At 43.9% G+C, this 17814-nt stretch overlaps 1 protein-coding gene across 1 annotated transcript in view; it reads right to left on the bottom strand.

Moving 5' to 3' along the window:
- Window positions 1–17814, bottom strand: part of tmtc1 (transmembrane O-mannosyltransferase targeting cadherins 1) — a 172180-nt gene that overhangs the window by 90416 nt on the left and 63950 nt on the right. Inside the window, exon 5 of the mRNA XM_059652288.1 lies at window positions 5381–5462. Within this exon, the coding sequence (XP_059508271.1) occupies window positions 5381–5462 (82 nt within the window). The remainder of the gene's footprint in view (window positions 1–5380; window positions 5463–17814) is intronic.

The following is a 17814-nucleotide window of genomic DNA, read 5'->3' as shown; positions in this document are numbered from 1 at the left end:
GGGGGGGGAGGAGGGGTGGTGAGGACAAACAGGGCACTGGTGGGCAAAATAAAACACAACCATTAATAATCTACAGCCTTCTCAATTTGTCCCAAACTTAGTTCAAACCTTCTCTTGAGAAAATAATGACATGTAATGGGTTTCTCACAGAAAAGAGAATTAAACAGGCAATCTTCAAAAGACACTTAATAAAGTGTTATGTGAAAGGCGATCACACATGATCAAACTCGCAGCATTTGCAGTGACATTTTAACATGACTAATGAATAGGAAACAGAAAGTGAGGACAAATTAACCATTTTCCATTTGGCAAACTGTAACAATGGTGTGCCACCAGGGATCTGTGCTGGGAGCTCATTCAATTAAGATTTATATGAATGAATTGGATCAATCGGAGTCTTGTTGCCAAACTTTCTGACAATACGAAAAGTCAGGTGGAACAGCAAGCGTAATAAAGATAGACAGAGTTTGCAAAGGGATATAAATGAGCAGACAAGAAGTTGGTCATTAAAAGTTAATGGGGGAAAATGTGAGGTTGCCCACATTATTGGGAAGAACAGAAAAGCAAAACGTGATTTTAAGAAAGAGACAATGATGGATTGCTATGGTATCCGAGTGTCCTTGTATATGAGGCACATAATTTAACATGCAGTTACAACAAGTTACAGAAAGGCAAATGAACTGTTAGCTTTCGAAGGAAATGGGATGGAATAAAAAAGTATGGAAGCCTTGCTAAAATTGTACAGGTCATTGGTGAAATGGCACCCAGAAAATTCGACAAATTTGGTCTCCTTACTTAAGGAAGGATATAATCGCATGTTCAGAGAAGATTCACGAGGCTCATTCCTGAGTGGAAACACAGAACAAATTGGGCCTACAGTCACTGGAGCTTACAAGACTTAAATGAGATCATAATGACACATCGAAGATTCTCAGGGGCTTGACAGTGTGAGAGAATGTTTCCCTCAAGGAATACAAACCCATTGAAATAGCTTAAAAATAAGGAATCTCCAATTTAAGATGAAGAAAAGTTGGAATTTCTTCTCTCAGTGCTTTGTTAGCTTTGGAATTCTCTTCCATAGAAATCAGCAGAGGCTGTGTCATTGAATATATTCACGATGGAGTTAGATTTTTAACGTACCGGAGTGGGAGCAAGCCGGTAGGAAAGTGAAGGGGAGGCCACGTTCTGATCAGCCATGGCAGAGAGGGCTCGAAGTGCTGAATGGCATTCTCTTATACTTACCCCTTGGGATCTTGTGGCATATTCACCACTTAAATCTATTTGCTGGAGCAATGTCTAGTCTTTTCTGTTGTAACATATCTAAGAACTCACTCTATTCCAATTCTCCCAGTTTCACTACACTGAAATACTAACCAAACCACTAAAGTGTCTCGATGCTGATGCCCCTGTTTGGCAATTCTGGTGAAGGAATATTGCGTACTTAAGAAGGGGAATAGTGAGTGAAAACAGCTTCAGTTCAATCCTGCGCAGTGGCGGATTTGGTAAAGACAGAGAGTCATACAACTCTGTATGGTCTCTGCCGTGTTCTGGTGGGCACAGATCAGGAGTGGTAATGGTGGGAGATAGGGATTGGCAATGGCAGGAGATGGGGATATCAGCGAGGAGCAGATCATACTCAATCACTATACAGAGGTCTCTAAGAGGAATCAGAGGACAGCAATGAGGCCTGAAGCAGACGTCCACACATAAAAATAGCTCCTTGACCCCATGAGAGCCAAGATACATGGAAGAGTCAGGTAATAAGGAACTGAATTATTCAGTTGATATTTACCATATTCCTGCTACGTAGCAGCAAGGACAGAACAAAATAAGAGAAGCAAAAGCAGAGAGCCATCATTGGTGTTTTTCAGAGAATACTGAAGAACAATAACTGAGGCAGTAGTGCTCCAGGTCCATAATTCAACAGGAAACAAATTCAGCCCTCCTCAGATGGAGCAGGCTGATACAAGTCTGTTATAATGCAGCACTGGGAGATCCTTAGGGAGACTGACTGGGTACATGCATCAAAAATACCTTTGCAAACTTGCTTTTTGAGAGAAGGAAGAAAGATTTATTTCAATGTGATTGCACTTTGACTTCAAGTGCATTGAAAGATGCCATAGTGGGATAGGAACCACAGCAGCAGGTCAGTAAGTATAGAGAGTGGGCAAGAGCTTGAGACTAAGGTGAATATAAACTAAGAGGACCAGCAGTTATGGAGACGTTACTGAGCTCAGAGGAGCTGGAGGCTTGAACTGTATTTGCTTTCAATGCAAGTAGTATAACAACAAACATGGATGAACTTAGTGCCTGGATTAATGCATACAATTATGATGTTGTTGCTATGACAGAGACATGGTTGGAAGGAGGACAGGATTGGCAGCTTAATGTTTCGGGATATCGAATTTTGGACGAGACAGAAGAGTGCCATGCTCCATATGGACAAGGAGAACCATGACTTCAACTGGGACTACACCAAGATCCTGGGACAGGCTAGGCAGAGACAAATGCAAGAACTCCTGGTAGCATGGCACTCAACAAAGCATGCGATTAATAAACACATTGACCCCATGTACATTCCACCACGGAGAAAACCCGGAATGAGGCAATCCATCGCAATGGACACCACAGTTCCTGTGAAAATGAAGGACAGGAATGGCGGGAACCTTGGATGACAGGGGAAATTATCAGATTAATCAAACAAAAAGGAAGCATACCTAAGATCTAGTCAATTAAAAACAGGTCAAAGTCCTATAAGAATACAGAGAGAGTAGGAAGGGGATTTAGGAGGGTTAAAAGAGCATGTGAGATGTCCTTGGCCAGCATGGTTAAGGAGAATCCCAAGGCCTTTTATACAAACATTAGAAGCAAGAGGGTAGCTACAGAAATAGTAGACCCGCTCAGGGATAAAGGAGGGAAATTACACGTGGAACTGGACAAAATAGACGAGATACTTACTGAGTACTTTACATTGATATTCACCAAAAAAAAGGGGACATGAGAAATGTTGAGATTAGAGAAATGTGTGTGAATAATCTTGGATGGGTCTACATAATGAAGGAGGGAACGCTGGGTGTCTTGAAACACATCAAGGTAGTCAAGTCCCCAGGGCCAGACGGGATCTATCCCAGGATACAATGGGGAGGCAAGGGAGGAAACATCTGGGGCATTAACAGATACTGTTGCATCCTATTTAGCCTCAGGCGAGGTTCTAGAGGGCTAGAGAATGGTCAATGTTGCTCCTTTGTTTAAGAAGGGAAACAGAGATAATCCAGGTAATTACAGACTGTTGAGCCTGATATTAGTGGGTGAGGAAGCTGTCGAGAAGATACTGAGAGAAAGGATTTATTCACAGTTGGAAGCAGATGTTAGTGACAGGCAGCATGGGCTTGTGCAGGGAAGGTCATATCTCACTAAGATGATTGCATTTTTTGACATGGTGACGAGAATGATTGATGAGGGAAGGGCAGTGGGCTTTGTCTACATGGGCTTAAGTAAGGCATTTGACAAGGTACCTCATGGCAAGCTGCCACAAAAGGTAGAGTCTCACAGGAACCAGGATGAGCTGGTGAAATGGATACAAAATTGGGTGGTCATAGATGACAGATGGTAGTGATGGAAGGGTGCTTTCCAGAATGGAGATCAGGGTCCACAGACCCCTGAATGTCACAACACAAGTTGGTAATGTGGTCGAGAAGGCGTACAGCACATTGCCATCATTGGCCTGGGCAATAACTACAAAAGCTGGCAAGTTATGTAAAGGTGTAGTTCGGTCACATTTGGTGGGCGTTCTGCAGGGATCAGTGTTAGGACTTTAGTTGTTTGTAATATATGATCAGGAGGAAAGTGCAGGTGGTCTGATTAGCAAGTTTGTGGATGACCCCAAATTGGCAGAGTTGCAGACTATGAGGAGAACTGTCAAAAGATCCAACGGGATATAGACAGATTGCAAATTTGTGCACAGAAATGGCAGATGGAGTCTAATCTGGACAAATACAAGATGATGCATTTTGGAAGACGTAGTTCAGATGCAAATTATACAAGCAATGGCAGAACCCTGAGGAGCACTGACATACAGAGGAATCTGGGGGTACAGGTCCACAGATGCCTGAAAGTCACAATACAAGTTGGTAACATGGTTGAGAAGGCATACAGCACATTGCCGTCATTGGCCTGGGCATTAACTACAAAGGCTGGCAAGTTATGTTACAGCTGTAAAGGTGCAGTTAGGTCACATTTGGAACAGTGACATACAGTTCTGGGGTCACCACACTACCAGAAGGGCATGGATGCTTTGGAAGGGGAGCAGAGGTTTACCGGGGCATTGCCTGGTCTGGAGGGTTTTAATTATGAGGAGAGGTTGGATAAACTTGGATTGTTTTCAATGGAAAGATGGAGGCTGAAGGGCAAACCAGTAAAAGGTCCACAAAATTATGAGAGGCATTGATAGGGTGGAAAGGTGAACTACATGAGAGCAGAGGTTCAAACTGAAAGAAAGAAACTTTAGGGGAGAAGTGCATCGAAAAATTTTCACACAGAAGGTGGTGGGTACCTGGAACATACTGCCAGTGGAAGTGGTGGAAGCAGGCACGTTAGCAATGTTTAAAGGTGCATCTTGATAGACACGCGGTCGGGAGGCAAACAGGGGGATAGATACTGTGTATTGGCAACAAGTAAAGGGTCTAAATAAAGTTTAGGAACGGGGCAGGCTTGGTAGGTTGAAGGGTATGTTCATATTCTGTATTGTATTGTATTGTATTTGTTTTGAATTGCTTGGAATTTGAAATGATCTTCCTGATCAAAGCAGAGAGAGATAAGAGGACAATGTTATTTGGAAGGCCTAAGTAAGCAACCTGTACATATTCTGCAGTGGGCACTCTATAATCAAGACTAAGGTGAATATGTTGATTTTAGTTAAGTGTCACATCTGATAAGGAACAATTGTGGCTAAATATAATTCAGATATAGATAAGCTATGATGTAACTAAATAGAGAAAAACAACCTTAAAGGAGTCAATTACCCAGTCTTTCCTGTTCTTATGACATGTAAAAAGTGCAATGAGGATTCACTAAGAAGATATAAGAGATAAAAGGCTCTGGTTACGAAAGCTAAGCTTGCGTCTGCAGGCCTGTTGTTGAAGGTATTTCAGATGTCAAGGGCAGATTCGCTCATTTGATAACGCAAATTCCCATTATAATCTTCTACAACCAGTCCTAACCAAACTGCATTTCTCCCCGGAATTCTGCTTCATAATTCTCCTCCCTCATCTAACATAAAGTGCCATTGTTTGGGTCTCGTTACAAACAGCAAAAAAGACATCATCCTTACTGGGACATGGGTAGGACAAAAATTTGACGAGTTTAATTTGTAGTTACTTACATACACAGTTACAAAACCAGCTCTCTTCAGATACGGTGCAGACAATTTTAGCAGTCCTCTGATCCTGTCAGCAGATAGGTTTCTGAAATGTGAAAACCAGAAAGCTTTTAATCAAAACCAGCCTGAGGGGTGAAAGCTGACAACACAGGTAAATTCAGGCACTTCGGACAGGAGTGAAATCTGGAGCCCAGGGCTCCTCCTGAGGCATTTTAACTGACTGATTTGGGTGTAACTGGGTCATATATACAGACCGGACAGCCCAGGTTGGAGCCTTGGTCCAGAGATAGTAGGAACTGCAGATGCTGGAGAATCCGAGATAGCAAGGTGTGGAGCTGGATGAACACAGCAGGCCAAGCAGCATCTTAGGAGCAGGAAAGCTGACACTTTGGGCCTCGACCCTTCATCAGGAAAAAACTATGCTGCTTGGCCTGCTGTGTTCATCTAGCTCTACACCTTGTTATCTCGGAGCCTTGGTCAGCTGCTTTCACTGGGGCAGCACTCTGCGGAGCTTAAACAACCTTCTGACCCAGAGGTGAAAGAACTACCAAGATAGCCCTTTGGCAAGAGGTAGCAGTGCCCTCTGCTCGCTGATCTGCCCCCGAACAGGGCAGTACTGGGTGCAATAGTAGTCTAGCAGGAATCAATGCTTTCGAAAGAGGACAGCAGGAGAAAAGAAACAGGAATCAGATTTCCCAAACTCTCTTCCCAGAGCTCTACCCAGAGATGTGACCCTCTGCTAAGTGAGTGCGCTTTCATTTTTTAAAATAGATAGTGCCTTAGGGAAAAGCACATCAGAGGATAGCTCTCATCCCAACAAACCATTTCTTTCAACCAAAGAGTATGAGCACTAGATTATATGATTGAAAAACAGATAAGTAGGAATTTTAAAAAGATAAAATAATAGGGGCACAATATTAGATTTTCCTCTTCTTTCTTAAAGGTTCTGACTAGTTCATAGTCTGCGCGGTGCGAATTTTCCACGGATACTAATCTGGTCCATTGACATACTAGTGCCGAGACCTGGGCTGTTCAGTGGACTATCATCAAGTACAGCAATCTGCACTCAGAGCGGATCCAAAGGCGAGCTGTTTCACAGGAGCGTTATTGCTAAAAATTTTAAATGAAGTCATCACAAGATATCAGGACACACTGCCAAATGTTTCGTGAAAGAAGCAGATTTTTCCAGGACTGCTTCAAAGGAGGGGGAAGCGAGGCAGAGAGGTATAAAGCAGGAACCTGAAAGGGCCTTTGGCAGCTGAAGACACAGCTGTCCAAGTTGATACAATGAAAATTCGGGATGCAGAAGAGGCTGGAACTGGGGGCATGACTAGTATCATCCACAAACTTAGAAAATTGGGAGGTATCATCGATAGCAAAGGTTATCAAAGATTACAGAGGGATCTTGATCAGATGGTGTAGTGGGCTGAGGATTGGCAAATGCAATTCAATGCAGACAAGTGAGGCGTTGCATTTTGGAAAGTCAAACCAAACAGCAAATGGTAAGGTCCTGAAGAGTGAGATAACAAGGTGTAGAGCTGGATGAACACAGCAGGCCAAGCAGCAAAACAGGAGCAGGAAACCTGATGTTTCGGGTCTAGAAACCTTGTTATCTCAGATTCTTCAGCATCAGCAGATCCTACTATCTCAGGACCTGAGGGGTGATGTGGAACAGAGGGACCGAGCAGTACAAGTATATAGTTAGTTGAAAGTGGGCAAGGTGGTGAAGAAGGCATCTAGCATGTTGGCCTTCACTGGTTGAGGCATTGAGTAGAGGAGTTGGGACATTATGTTACAGTCGTATAAGTCGTTGGTGAGGCCACACTTGGACTATTGTGCAGAGTTTTGGTCACCCCGTTATAGGAAAGACAGTTAAACTGGAGAGTGTGCAAAGAAAATTTACGACAATGTTGTCAGGACTAGTAGGCCTGAATTATAGGGAGAGGTTGGCCAGGATAGGACTTAATTCTTTGGAACGTAGGAGAATGAGGGGTGGCCTTACTGAGGTGTATAAAATCATGAGGGACATCGATAGGATGAATGCATATCATCTTTTTCCAAGGGACGGGGAATTGAAAACGAGAGAACATGGGTTTAAGGTGAGAGGTGCAAGACTTAAAAAGGACCTGAGGGGCAACTTCTTCATACAGAGAGCGGTACATATATGGAAGGGGCTGCCAGAGAAAGCGGTTGAGGCAGGGACAATAGCAACACTTAAAAAAACATTTGGACAGGTACTTGGATGGGAAGGGTTGAGAGGGATATGGACCAAGTGCGAGCTATTGGAACTGAGTGGGCACTATGGTCAGCTTTGCCCAGTTTGGGCCGAAAGGCCTGTTTCCATTCCGTATTACTTCATGACTCAATGGAGATCTACAGATATCTGTAGTTGTGACAAAAGCAGAGGAAGGGGTTGCCACTCAAGAAAAAAAAATCACAGGAGGAAAAAGTCAAACTATTAGTGAGACTTGACGTGTACATTTGAAAATGAAGGACCAATATGGGCTGTTCTGAATATTATTGTCCTTTTACCCCTTTCGCCCCCACCCCCGACTTCTGGGACTTGTGAATCTTAGACTCACATAGCTCCATAATTAAGATACTAAACTGGGTTACTAGGCTGAAAACTTGACCGAAGAGAAATCTGATGACGGTGCCACTGTTGGACACAGCTAATAATGAACTAGTTCACCAAAGACATCACCCCAAGAACAGGAGTCCTCCTTTTAAAGGCATACAACAACAAAAGCTTTGAATCTTCCTCCCTTAGATCACTATAGTCCAACAAATACACAGGAACAAGGTGTGGCCCTCAAAGTTATTCTTAGCAGAACACACCACCAATACTATGAAAGGGAAGCAAATCCTGCTAATTGAGGAAGTAACTCCCATTTCTGCAGATATGACAGTAAGGTTTTACTTTCCACTCAATTTGGTCAAAGACTAATTCCACATGCACTCCCCACCCCCCATTAATTCTGAAAAATCTTTGTGGTGTTGATAAACCGAACATCTCCCCTTCTTCTGCATTGCTGCCAATTACAATTTCAATGCTTCCCAGAGCTTTTCAACTCCAGTTGTATGGAGTAGAAAATTCTGTTTCGACCACACTTCAGATATTATATTTCCAAATTCTGCCAGAACTATAACCTGTGACATGTAATAAATCATACATTTTGTACAATTTCCTGTCTTATCAGAGAAAATTAAAACAAAACTGTCTTGGGTATAAAATATCAAGGAATGACTGTCTGCAGTCACTCAACTGTTAGATGAATGCATCAGCTGGAAAGCACTCAAATGGCATTCAGGCTTTGCAATCTAAATAGGGATAATCTTCGGCAATGCACAGTGTTATGACTTTACAGAACACCCAATGTGGCACTGACCACAAAGCACCAATCGAGACAAGCAACAAAAACAGAAATCACTGGAATAGCTCAGCAGGTCTGCCAGTATCTGTAGAGTGAAAGCCAGAGTTAACCTTCCTCAGAACGTGAGAAGAAACTGGGTACTAACAAACTTACTGCAGTATCTGGAGCAGTTTTGACACCTTGGAAGCGGCCAGGCCGTGTTTGAAAAGGTACCAGGTGTATACAAAAGTTGTGGACAGTTAGCCTGGTTCGGATGCTGCTCACACGTGGACACAAGATGCCTGCGTGTAAAAGACGTGAGGCACTACAGAAGGTGCTAACAGTCCTATCTGAAGACCATTCAGAAAATACAGCAAGCATGCCAAGTTTTTGCAACGCCACTTTTTTTTTTAAGAATCAAGCCCATTAAGCTAACAAGGCTTAGCAAGTATAGTAGGAACTGACGATGCTGGAGAATCTGATATAATAAGGTATAGAGCTGGATGAACACAGGAGGCCAAGCAGCATCAGAGGAGCAGGAAAGCTGACATTTCGGGCCTAGACCCTTCTTCAGAAATTTCTGAAGATGACTGTAGGCCCGAAACATCAGCCTTCCTGCTTCTCTGATGCTGCTTAGCCTACTGTGTTCATCCAGCTCTACACCTTATTATCTCAAGGCTTAAAAAAGATGTTTGATGAATTAATGGCCTATGCCTTCTCCTCAAAATCAGATGAAATGGCCAAAGTCTTAAATGTCCTTTTGTTATCGCCTCCCTAGCTGGCAGCCATCGTTTTGAATGCTGCAATAAAAAAAAAGACACCAAACATAATTCATCCCTGCACCTCAAAGGATTTCAGAAATGAAGTCATGCTCACACCTGGATGAAACAAATGATCAAAACAGGGCTCTGACATAGTCAGCAAGCAATGGAAAACTCCTGAGACTTCAGTCCCAGTAAACCTGGGAATTGCTGGGAGATATGCAGCCATAAGCAGCAGGTGAGCATATTAAGAGTCTAAATCCAACCCCGCCAACAGCAATTGAGTAGTCACTCCATAGAAATGTGCCTTTCAGTTCAACACCGCAACATAATGACTCTGTATGCTCCATAATGTTTTGTCATGCAGCAATCCAAATGTGACACCACTAAATCACTGTCATCTGTGACATGAAGCAGTTTTCATAGTATCTGCTGTTAACTGAGCAGCTACATTAAATGCATCTGCCACATAATATGAAGAGACATGCCTGAACATGGAAAATCAGGCTGTAATGGACTCAGAGATAATGGGAACTGCAGATGCTGGAGATTCCAAGATAATAAAATGTGAGGCTGGATGAACACAGCAGGCCAAGCAGCATCTCAGGAGCACAAAAGCTGACGTTTCGGGCCTAGACCCTTCATCAGAGAGGGGGATGGGGGGAGGGAACTGGAATAAATAGGGAGAGAGGGGGAGGCGGACCGAAGATGGAGAGTAAAGATGATAGGTGGAGAGGGTGTAGGTGGGGAGGTAGGGAGGGGATAGGTCAGTCCAGGGAAGACGGACAGGTCAAGGAGGTGGGATGAGGTTAGTAGGTAGCTGGGGGTGCGGCTTGGGGTGGGAGGAAGGGATGGGTGAGAGGAAGAACCGGTTAGGGAAGCAGAGACAGGTTGGACTGGTTTTGGGATGCAGTGGGTGGGGGGGAAGAGCTGGGCTGGTTGTGTGGTGCAGTGGGGGGAGGGGATGAACTGGGCTGGTTGAGGGATGCAGTGGGGGAAGGGGAGATTTTGAAACTGGTGAAGTCCACATTGATACCATATGGCTGCAGGGTTCCCAGGCGGAATATGAGTTGCTGTTCCTGCAACCTTCGGGTGGCATCATTGTGGCAGTGCAGGAGGCCCATGATGGACATGTCATCAAGAGAATGGGAGGGGGAGTGGAAATGGTTTGCGACTGGGAGGTGCAGTTGTTTGTTGCGAACTGAGCGGAGGTGTTCTGCAAAGCGGTCCCCAAGCCTCCGCTTGGTTTCCCCAATGTAGAGAAAGCCGCACCGGGTACAGTGGATGCAGTATACCACATTGGCAGATGTGCAGGTGAACCTCTGCTTAATGTGGAATGTCATCTTGGGGCCTGGGATGGGGGTGAGGGAGGAGGTGTGGGGACAAGTGTAGCATTTCCTGCGGTTGCAGGGGAAGGTGCCGGGTGTGGTGGGGTTGGAGGGCAGTGTGGAGCGGTGGCAGGTAAGCACTTTTCTATGTGGTAACCTGCCAGGTATACCCTGTACCCTTCTTGCAGACTCGGGATATGGGCAACATTCCCCATCGAGCACAGTGTTGCCCGTGGAGGGTGGGTTCTTCCTTTTCATGATTTCACCCTCCCGAGGGCCTGTCTCATTGGCCCAGGTGAATCAGACATATCCACCTTTGTTCCAGGGCCTTCTCTACCTTGGTTGACCAACCGGACCAGGGTTGCCCAGGATTTTACTGTGCAGTGACAGCAACATCTACTGGCTAGAGAACTGAGGCAACCCTGCCTCACTTTGCCATGGAAAACCGCACTGGCTTTTATGATCCTCAGGGAGTAAAGTTCCTGGCAGTGTAATGGACTCATGTTGCCAAGTGGCAATTAGATCTGTCAATTTCTAGGAGACAGCCATCCACTTAGTCCCATAACCCTGCCTGTTAAATGTTTCCTTTATGTGAGTCTGTGTGGCTGCGTATGTGAGCATGTGTGTTCGTCACCAGGGCAAGACTGACCCACCATTCAGCAGTGACCCATTCAGTTACCTCACTACTGTTTGGTGGGAGCTTGTTGTGCACAATTTGTCTGCTGCATTTCTAACATTCTGACAGTGGCCTCACTTCAAAGGTGCTCAATTTGCTGTGAATCACTTTGGGAGGTTCTGAGCTGGACGATGGCACCGCATAGCTGTAAGTTTAACTCCATCTCCTCTCTAAGGAGCTGTGATGGGCAACAATGAAAGAAGCGAGGGTCATAAGTGCAAGTGTCCCATGCCCCAGGGCCTAATCTCATCGAGAAAGGGTGCCCAGGATTTTACTGTGCAGTGACAGCAACATCTACTGGCTAGAGAACTGAGGCAACCCTGCCTCACTTTGCCATGGAAAACCGCACTGGCTTTTATGATCCTGAGGGAGTAAAGTTCCTGGAAGTTAACTTCAAGGGAGATGACAGCCTAATGGTATTATCTCTGGTCTGCTAAACTAGCGACACAGGTATTGCTCTGGGGACCTGGGTTCAAATCCTGCCATGGCAGATCGCGGAATTTGAATTCAATTTTAACAACACATGGAATGAAGAGTCTAATGGTGACTGTGAATCCATTGTCGACTACTGGGGAAGGAAACTGCCATCCTAACCTGGTCTGGCCTACATCTTATTCCAGGCCCATTGTAATGAGGTTGAATCTTAACTGCCCTCTGGTCAATCAGGAATGGACAACGAATTCTGGCCTAGCTAGCGATGCCCTGTCCTGCAAATCAATTAAAAATAAACTGCCTGCAGATGGAGTTCCTGTTGGCGGAAGCTGGGAGTACTAGAGACCCTGGTCCGGTTGGTCAACCAAGGTAGAGAAGGCCCTGGAACAAAGGTGGATATGTCTGATTCACCTGGGCCAATGAGACAGGCCCTCGGGAGGGTGAAATCATGAAAAGGAAGAACCCACCCTCCACGGGCAACACTGTGCTCGATGGGGAATGTTGCCCATATCCCGAGTCTGCAAGAAGGGTACAGGGTATACCTGGCAGGTTACCACATAGAAAAGTGCTTACCTGCCACAGGTAACACACCTGTGAAAGAGCAAAGCCCTTACTGTCTACTGAACTGTCTACTTGAGGGTGTCTGTTTGCATAAAGGGTTGTCTACATCTTAGCCTCTGTAGGCAAAATACAAGCACTGGCCTGGAAGCAGACACTCATACCAATTCCTTCCATCCCACCCAAATCCTTGCTCCATGGTATACTCCCCAGAGCCCCAAAAAAGAAAACGGTCCTAACTTACAAGCATACTACTTGGAAGCTTCGCGATGTCACTCAGGAGATACAGAATCATGATGAGAAAGCAGAGCATTGAGGATACTTTGAGAAGAAATATTGCAAATGGAAGCCTCCAGAAGTCAGGGGAGCTGGACAGAGATTCATTCCAGATCTGAGGAAGGGTCACTCAACCCAAAACATTAACGCCGATTTCTCTCCACGGATGCTTCTAGCTAGCAATTTCTGTTTTTGTTTGAGATTTATTGAGCGTTGATGCAAAACAAAACGGAAGTAGAAACCAGTAAAGAGCAATAATGCTTTTAAATTGGTCCAACAAGTCTCACCATATTGTGGGTGTCTCGGATTAACAGCGAGAAGTAGCACGAATGATTATTTTCAGACATTTACGATGCATACTAATGCAACACAATAGAATGAGAAAATAAAGAAAGGAACTGACAGGGTAACTGCTGAAGGCTCAGTGCAGGAGCAAGTTACTGCCAATGCCGGAATCTGTACTGAAAACGAAAATTGCTGGATGCCGCCTGGCCTACTGGGAATCTCCACAAATTTTGTTTCTTCTGAAGGTTCACCGAGGTTATCCACTCAGTAACTGGGCCACACAGTCCAGGATGATCCCAGCTATCATCCATGATGTGTACTTTGTTAGCTCACCTTGGATAGAGTGGCAACAGCAAATGTCAGTCTGAAACAGCGGGTAGCTGAGACTGCCACCCATAAAAGCTGTAGGTTCAAGACTCACTCGAGGGACTTGAGCAGCTTATGTTGGTTAATGCTGTCATGTAAAGGTCAGATGTTAAATCAATGTCCACTCTATAATCATATCAAAAAAAGGTAGAACTTTTCTCCTGTATTTCGGACAACATTGGTCCCTCATTCAACGGCAAACCCAACTCGTTGGTATTTTATTCAAATTTTGTGAGATCTCATGTCCAAAATAATGTTGATCTTGCTAACACCGATCTTATTTTGCACATCACCGTGCAGCTGTAATCTTGTACATCTCACTCTGTCTAAGCACCCCGTGATCTGTATGTCCTTGTTTGCTTTGATCCGCCCGCACTGCTCGCAAAACAAAGCTTTTCATTGTACTTAGGCAAATGTGACTACAATAAATCAAATCAAATCAAATGTTTGACGACTTAAACTATGCTGACTGCACATCGCTTCAACAATTAATTGCTTGGGAGGCGTATTTGGAATGGGCGGAGGACATGAAAGGCATTACATAGATGTGAAATTTCCTTCTAAGGGCTACTTTCATTAACAGCAGCTTCCCAGCAAATCTAAAAGCTATCCAAGGTGCCTTTTTTCCCCTCACCCAACGAATATGGGTGATGTGTCAAGAGAGGATCAGGCTGGACTGCGATAACACCAGGTCTGAAATAAAGTACACAGCTGACCATTCCACCCTGCCAAGAGCTTGCACCTTCAGGTGATCAGCAGCTTGATGCCCTCCACCAGCCCTAGCATTGGAATTCCAGTCACGCAAGTTAAAGGCTCCCAGAGACAGACTGCTCATTTAATTAACATCTTTTAAAATTTCTTATCTTGAAGATTCAGTCATTACCTCCTGAACATTTGTGCCTTCGGCAAAACACAGTTTATGTGCACCAGAAGATTACACATTGCACTCTTCTCAATCTAAATAGAGAATAGATTTCAGCTAAAAATTAGAGGTAATTTTCATACTGGCCAATGATGCTTTTACAAGTAGACAGCGATGTCATTTACAATATTTCTTTCTGCACAAAATTGCTCCTTTGTCGTCACATTTCTGTGCTCGTTCCTAAATAAGACTTTTAATTATTTTTACATTTCTTTCCTCAGCTTTTTTGTGGCCACTTCTACCCTCCAAAAAGAAGTCCTTTTTTTGGGCTCAGCTTTGCAGACAACAGTTGCTGCCAAGGAAACATTTGTGAGCATGGTTAGACTGCGAATACTAGAAGTCTGCTGACTGACTGAGGGGTTATCATACCCCAGTTTAATGTACACACAGCCCTCAGATTGCTTGCTGCATGGTGTTTCATGATGGGGATCCTGACCTACCACCCCACCCCAATCAATGCTGAGGTGAAATGTCGTGCTTGAGTTTGCTTTACTGGATGATATTACATTACTTAGTACATATGAATGAGTAGAAGCAGGCCACTCAGCCCCTCGAGTTTGCTCTATCATTCACTCAGATGACTTTGATCACTCCACGTTCCCACCTAATTTCAATAGTCTTTCGCCCCTTTGTTCATCAAGAATCTGTCTACCTCTGCCTTGAGGATATACAAAGACTCTGCTTCCATCACCCTTTAAGAAATAGCCTGCTGAAACTTGTGCAACTTATATATGTGGTCATGTCATTTCTTGATAGTTTGGACTTCAATACAGTTGCAAATTTTCACAAGTTGATTGCTTTTGTGAAGTGTATTTTTTTCCCAAAAATGACAAGTTGAAAAGAGGCCTTCTGCCACAGAGACCCAATCCAGACAGCAGGTGACTGCAAGAGCTTGGGAGATCCCCTGGAACACGAGTGGGAGAAGATATTTATACTGTGGTGTTTATGACAAGTAAATTTCACAAGGCCATTAACTTGGGTATTCAGTTCGGAAGTTCGGTTCAGAAAACATCAAAGTTCTGGTCAGAAGCATTTGTAGCTTTTCTCCTGAAAAGAAAGTTTTCAAAGCAGTTCAGGGAATAAGTTACCTCACAGAAATTTAGTTTGTGCAGCTTCCAAAGTTGTGAAGCAGCAGAGAAAGTTTCAGCTCCCAGTTGGCCTGAGAAACTTCCATAGTTCACAAAAGAAAATACTTTGGCTGATGGGCCTGTCAGGCAGCATCCATGGAGAGAAAGCAAGCTCACGTTTTGAGTCTGGGTGACTCTTCATCAGATGGATACTGCCTGACTGGCTGTGATCGCTAACATTTTTTGTTTTCAGTACAAATTTCACCATCTGCAGTAATTGATCCCAGCCAATTAGAAAGTTACTATGAATGGCTCAGTGGTTAGCACTGCAGCCTCATAGCACCAGGGACCCACGTTTGATTCCTGCCTCGGGCAACTGTCTGTGTGGAGTTTGTATATTCTCTCCGTATCTGCATGGGTTTCCTCCGGGGTGTGTGGGTTTATCGGGGTGTGGGTCTGGGTGGGATGCTTCAAAGGGCGGTGTGGACTTGTAGGGCCGAAGGGCCTGTTTCCACACTGTAGGGAATCTAATCTAATCTAATCGCTGACTTACAACGTCAAGATTTGAAATAAAAAGAGGCAATTTCTGGGCCCAAATCTCTGTAAATTGATGGTGTTGGAGGATAGTTGACGTCTCGGTTTTGCTATGAGGTTTAAGATTTTTCAAAACTGGTCTTTCGTATTTAGATTGTTTAATTGTTTTATTGATTTAATTTTTATAATAAACTTTTGTTCTATTGTTATGGAAAATATAAGGCTTATATAAATATGCGTCAGTTACTAAACAACATTAATTAAACAGCAGAGCAATATCTGTCAAACCAGGTTTCATTCTGGGAAATACACATGGCCAATAATACCAGTGGCTGGGATCTTTGCAGTTGTAAAGACTCGTGATTCTCTATGACAGAGAACTTTCTCTATACTTCTGTCTTAAATGGGCGACCCCTTATTTTTAAGCAGATTGAGGAGTGAACTTGTGATCTTCCCAAAATTGCCGATTTATTAGTCAAGTTGTTGTGTGAAGCTGGCACCAACACAGCACAGTCCTCGTCCGTAGCCCGTAGTAAACTGCTGTTTTGTCACTTGGTGAAAAAAATGCTTGTGTTCTATCTAATGTCCTTCACAACCAAACTGCTTCAGTCTTAGTGAAGTTACCAGTCAAATGTAGACAAACACAACGTGCTACTTATGCATTCCATGGAAAAGAGTACTGAGATAGCTTGTCTCCATTAACAGTAGGAGTGTCAGTTTAACTTTTAATCAATAACATAACCTCTCTGACAGTGCAGCTTTTCCTCACTACTGGGCTAGGTCTTGAATCCACAACTATCTGACTGCAGGCGAGCAGCAGTCACATAAATGGCTCTGTTGCAGAGGCCTTTCATCACTACTCAGGAGTTCTGACAACGCGTGGCAGAAAAATAAGTGGCAATCTTTAAAAAGCAGACTTTTTAGTCCTAATTCTTATGTCAGGACAGCATGGGTTGGAGATTGCAACTCAGGCTGCTGGTAATGCTTCAACCTCCCCGGAGATATGTGCCAGGAGTCACCCATTCCACCAACAGAGCTGGCAAGGCGACTTGAATGAAACTGTTGTCGAGAGCAGGTGTGACATTTACTTCATTCATTGCAGCTGCAGGGAACATGACAGTGTCTTCTCTACTGTACTGACCCCATTTTTTTCTCAACCTGCAACTCAATCTCTTAACCAACTGTGTTTGTTGTGAGCCTCCTTTCCCCTTTAAGGGTTCATTTTGGTTCAAAGCAAAGTTGCTGCCAGCCCTGGTAAGCTTCTCCAGTAATTTCTGTTTATGTTTCTGATTTACAGCGTCTGTAGTTCTTTCCATTTTTACCCTTATGTCCCAGTCCGTCCTGTTTGTTGGGTAGATTTCAACAAATCGTTTTTTTTAAAATATATCTGCTTCTTCAACAAATGTGTTTCTCACCAATGTAAACATCCTTTTTATTCCTTTTAAGTCCTACTGTTTTGAATCTCACACTGGGCTCAAGACCTCGTTGAGGCTCTTCTTTGGCACATTAACCAGAATTATTAGAATACAAGAGTTTATCAAATCTTTAAACTTAAGGGAATTGCTTTCTTCCACACCGCCCCCCAATGCAGTCACATTCACTTTCATCAACCTGATTCACAGATGACTGTGGAACTTCATCTGTCATTGATGAGATGTGGAAACACAAGCACTAATAATAGCCCAGTTTGAATTGGTTCAGAGTGTATCTCCAAGTGAGCATGCTCATTAAAGTATCACTTTACTGCAGATGCATAGTGCTGCCTGTCATCTCCACTCCCAGTGTGGGGAGGATCATCATTTATTTATGACTAGCATTTAAACCCCTCTGAAGGAAGTTAATGAACCCAGTAATACAGCAAGCTGCAGAAATATTGTTG

This window comes from Stegostoma tigrinum, chromosome 18, assembly GCF_030684315.1.
Source record: "Stegostoma tigrinum isolate sSteTig4 chromosome 18, sSteTig4.hap1, whole genome shotgun sequence".
In the NCBI taxonomy this organism is placed as follows: Eukaryota; Metazoa; Chordata; class Chondrichthyes; order Orectolobiformes; family Stegostomatidae; genus Stegostoma; species Stegostoma tigrinum.
The sequence above is the reverse complement of the archived record's forward strand: the minus strand, read 5'-3'. Positions and strand labels throughout refer to the sequence as shown.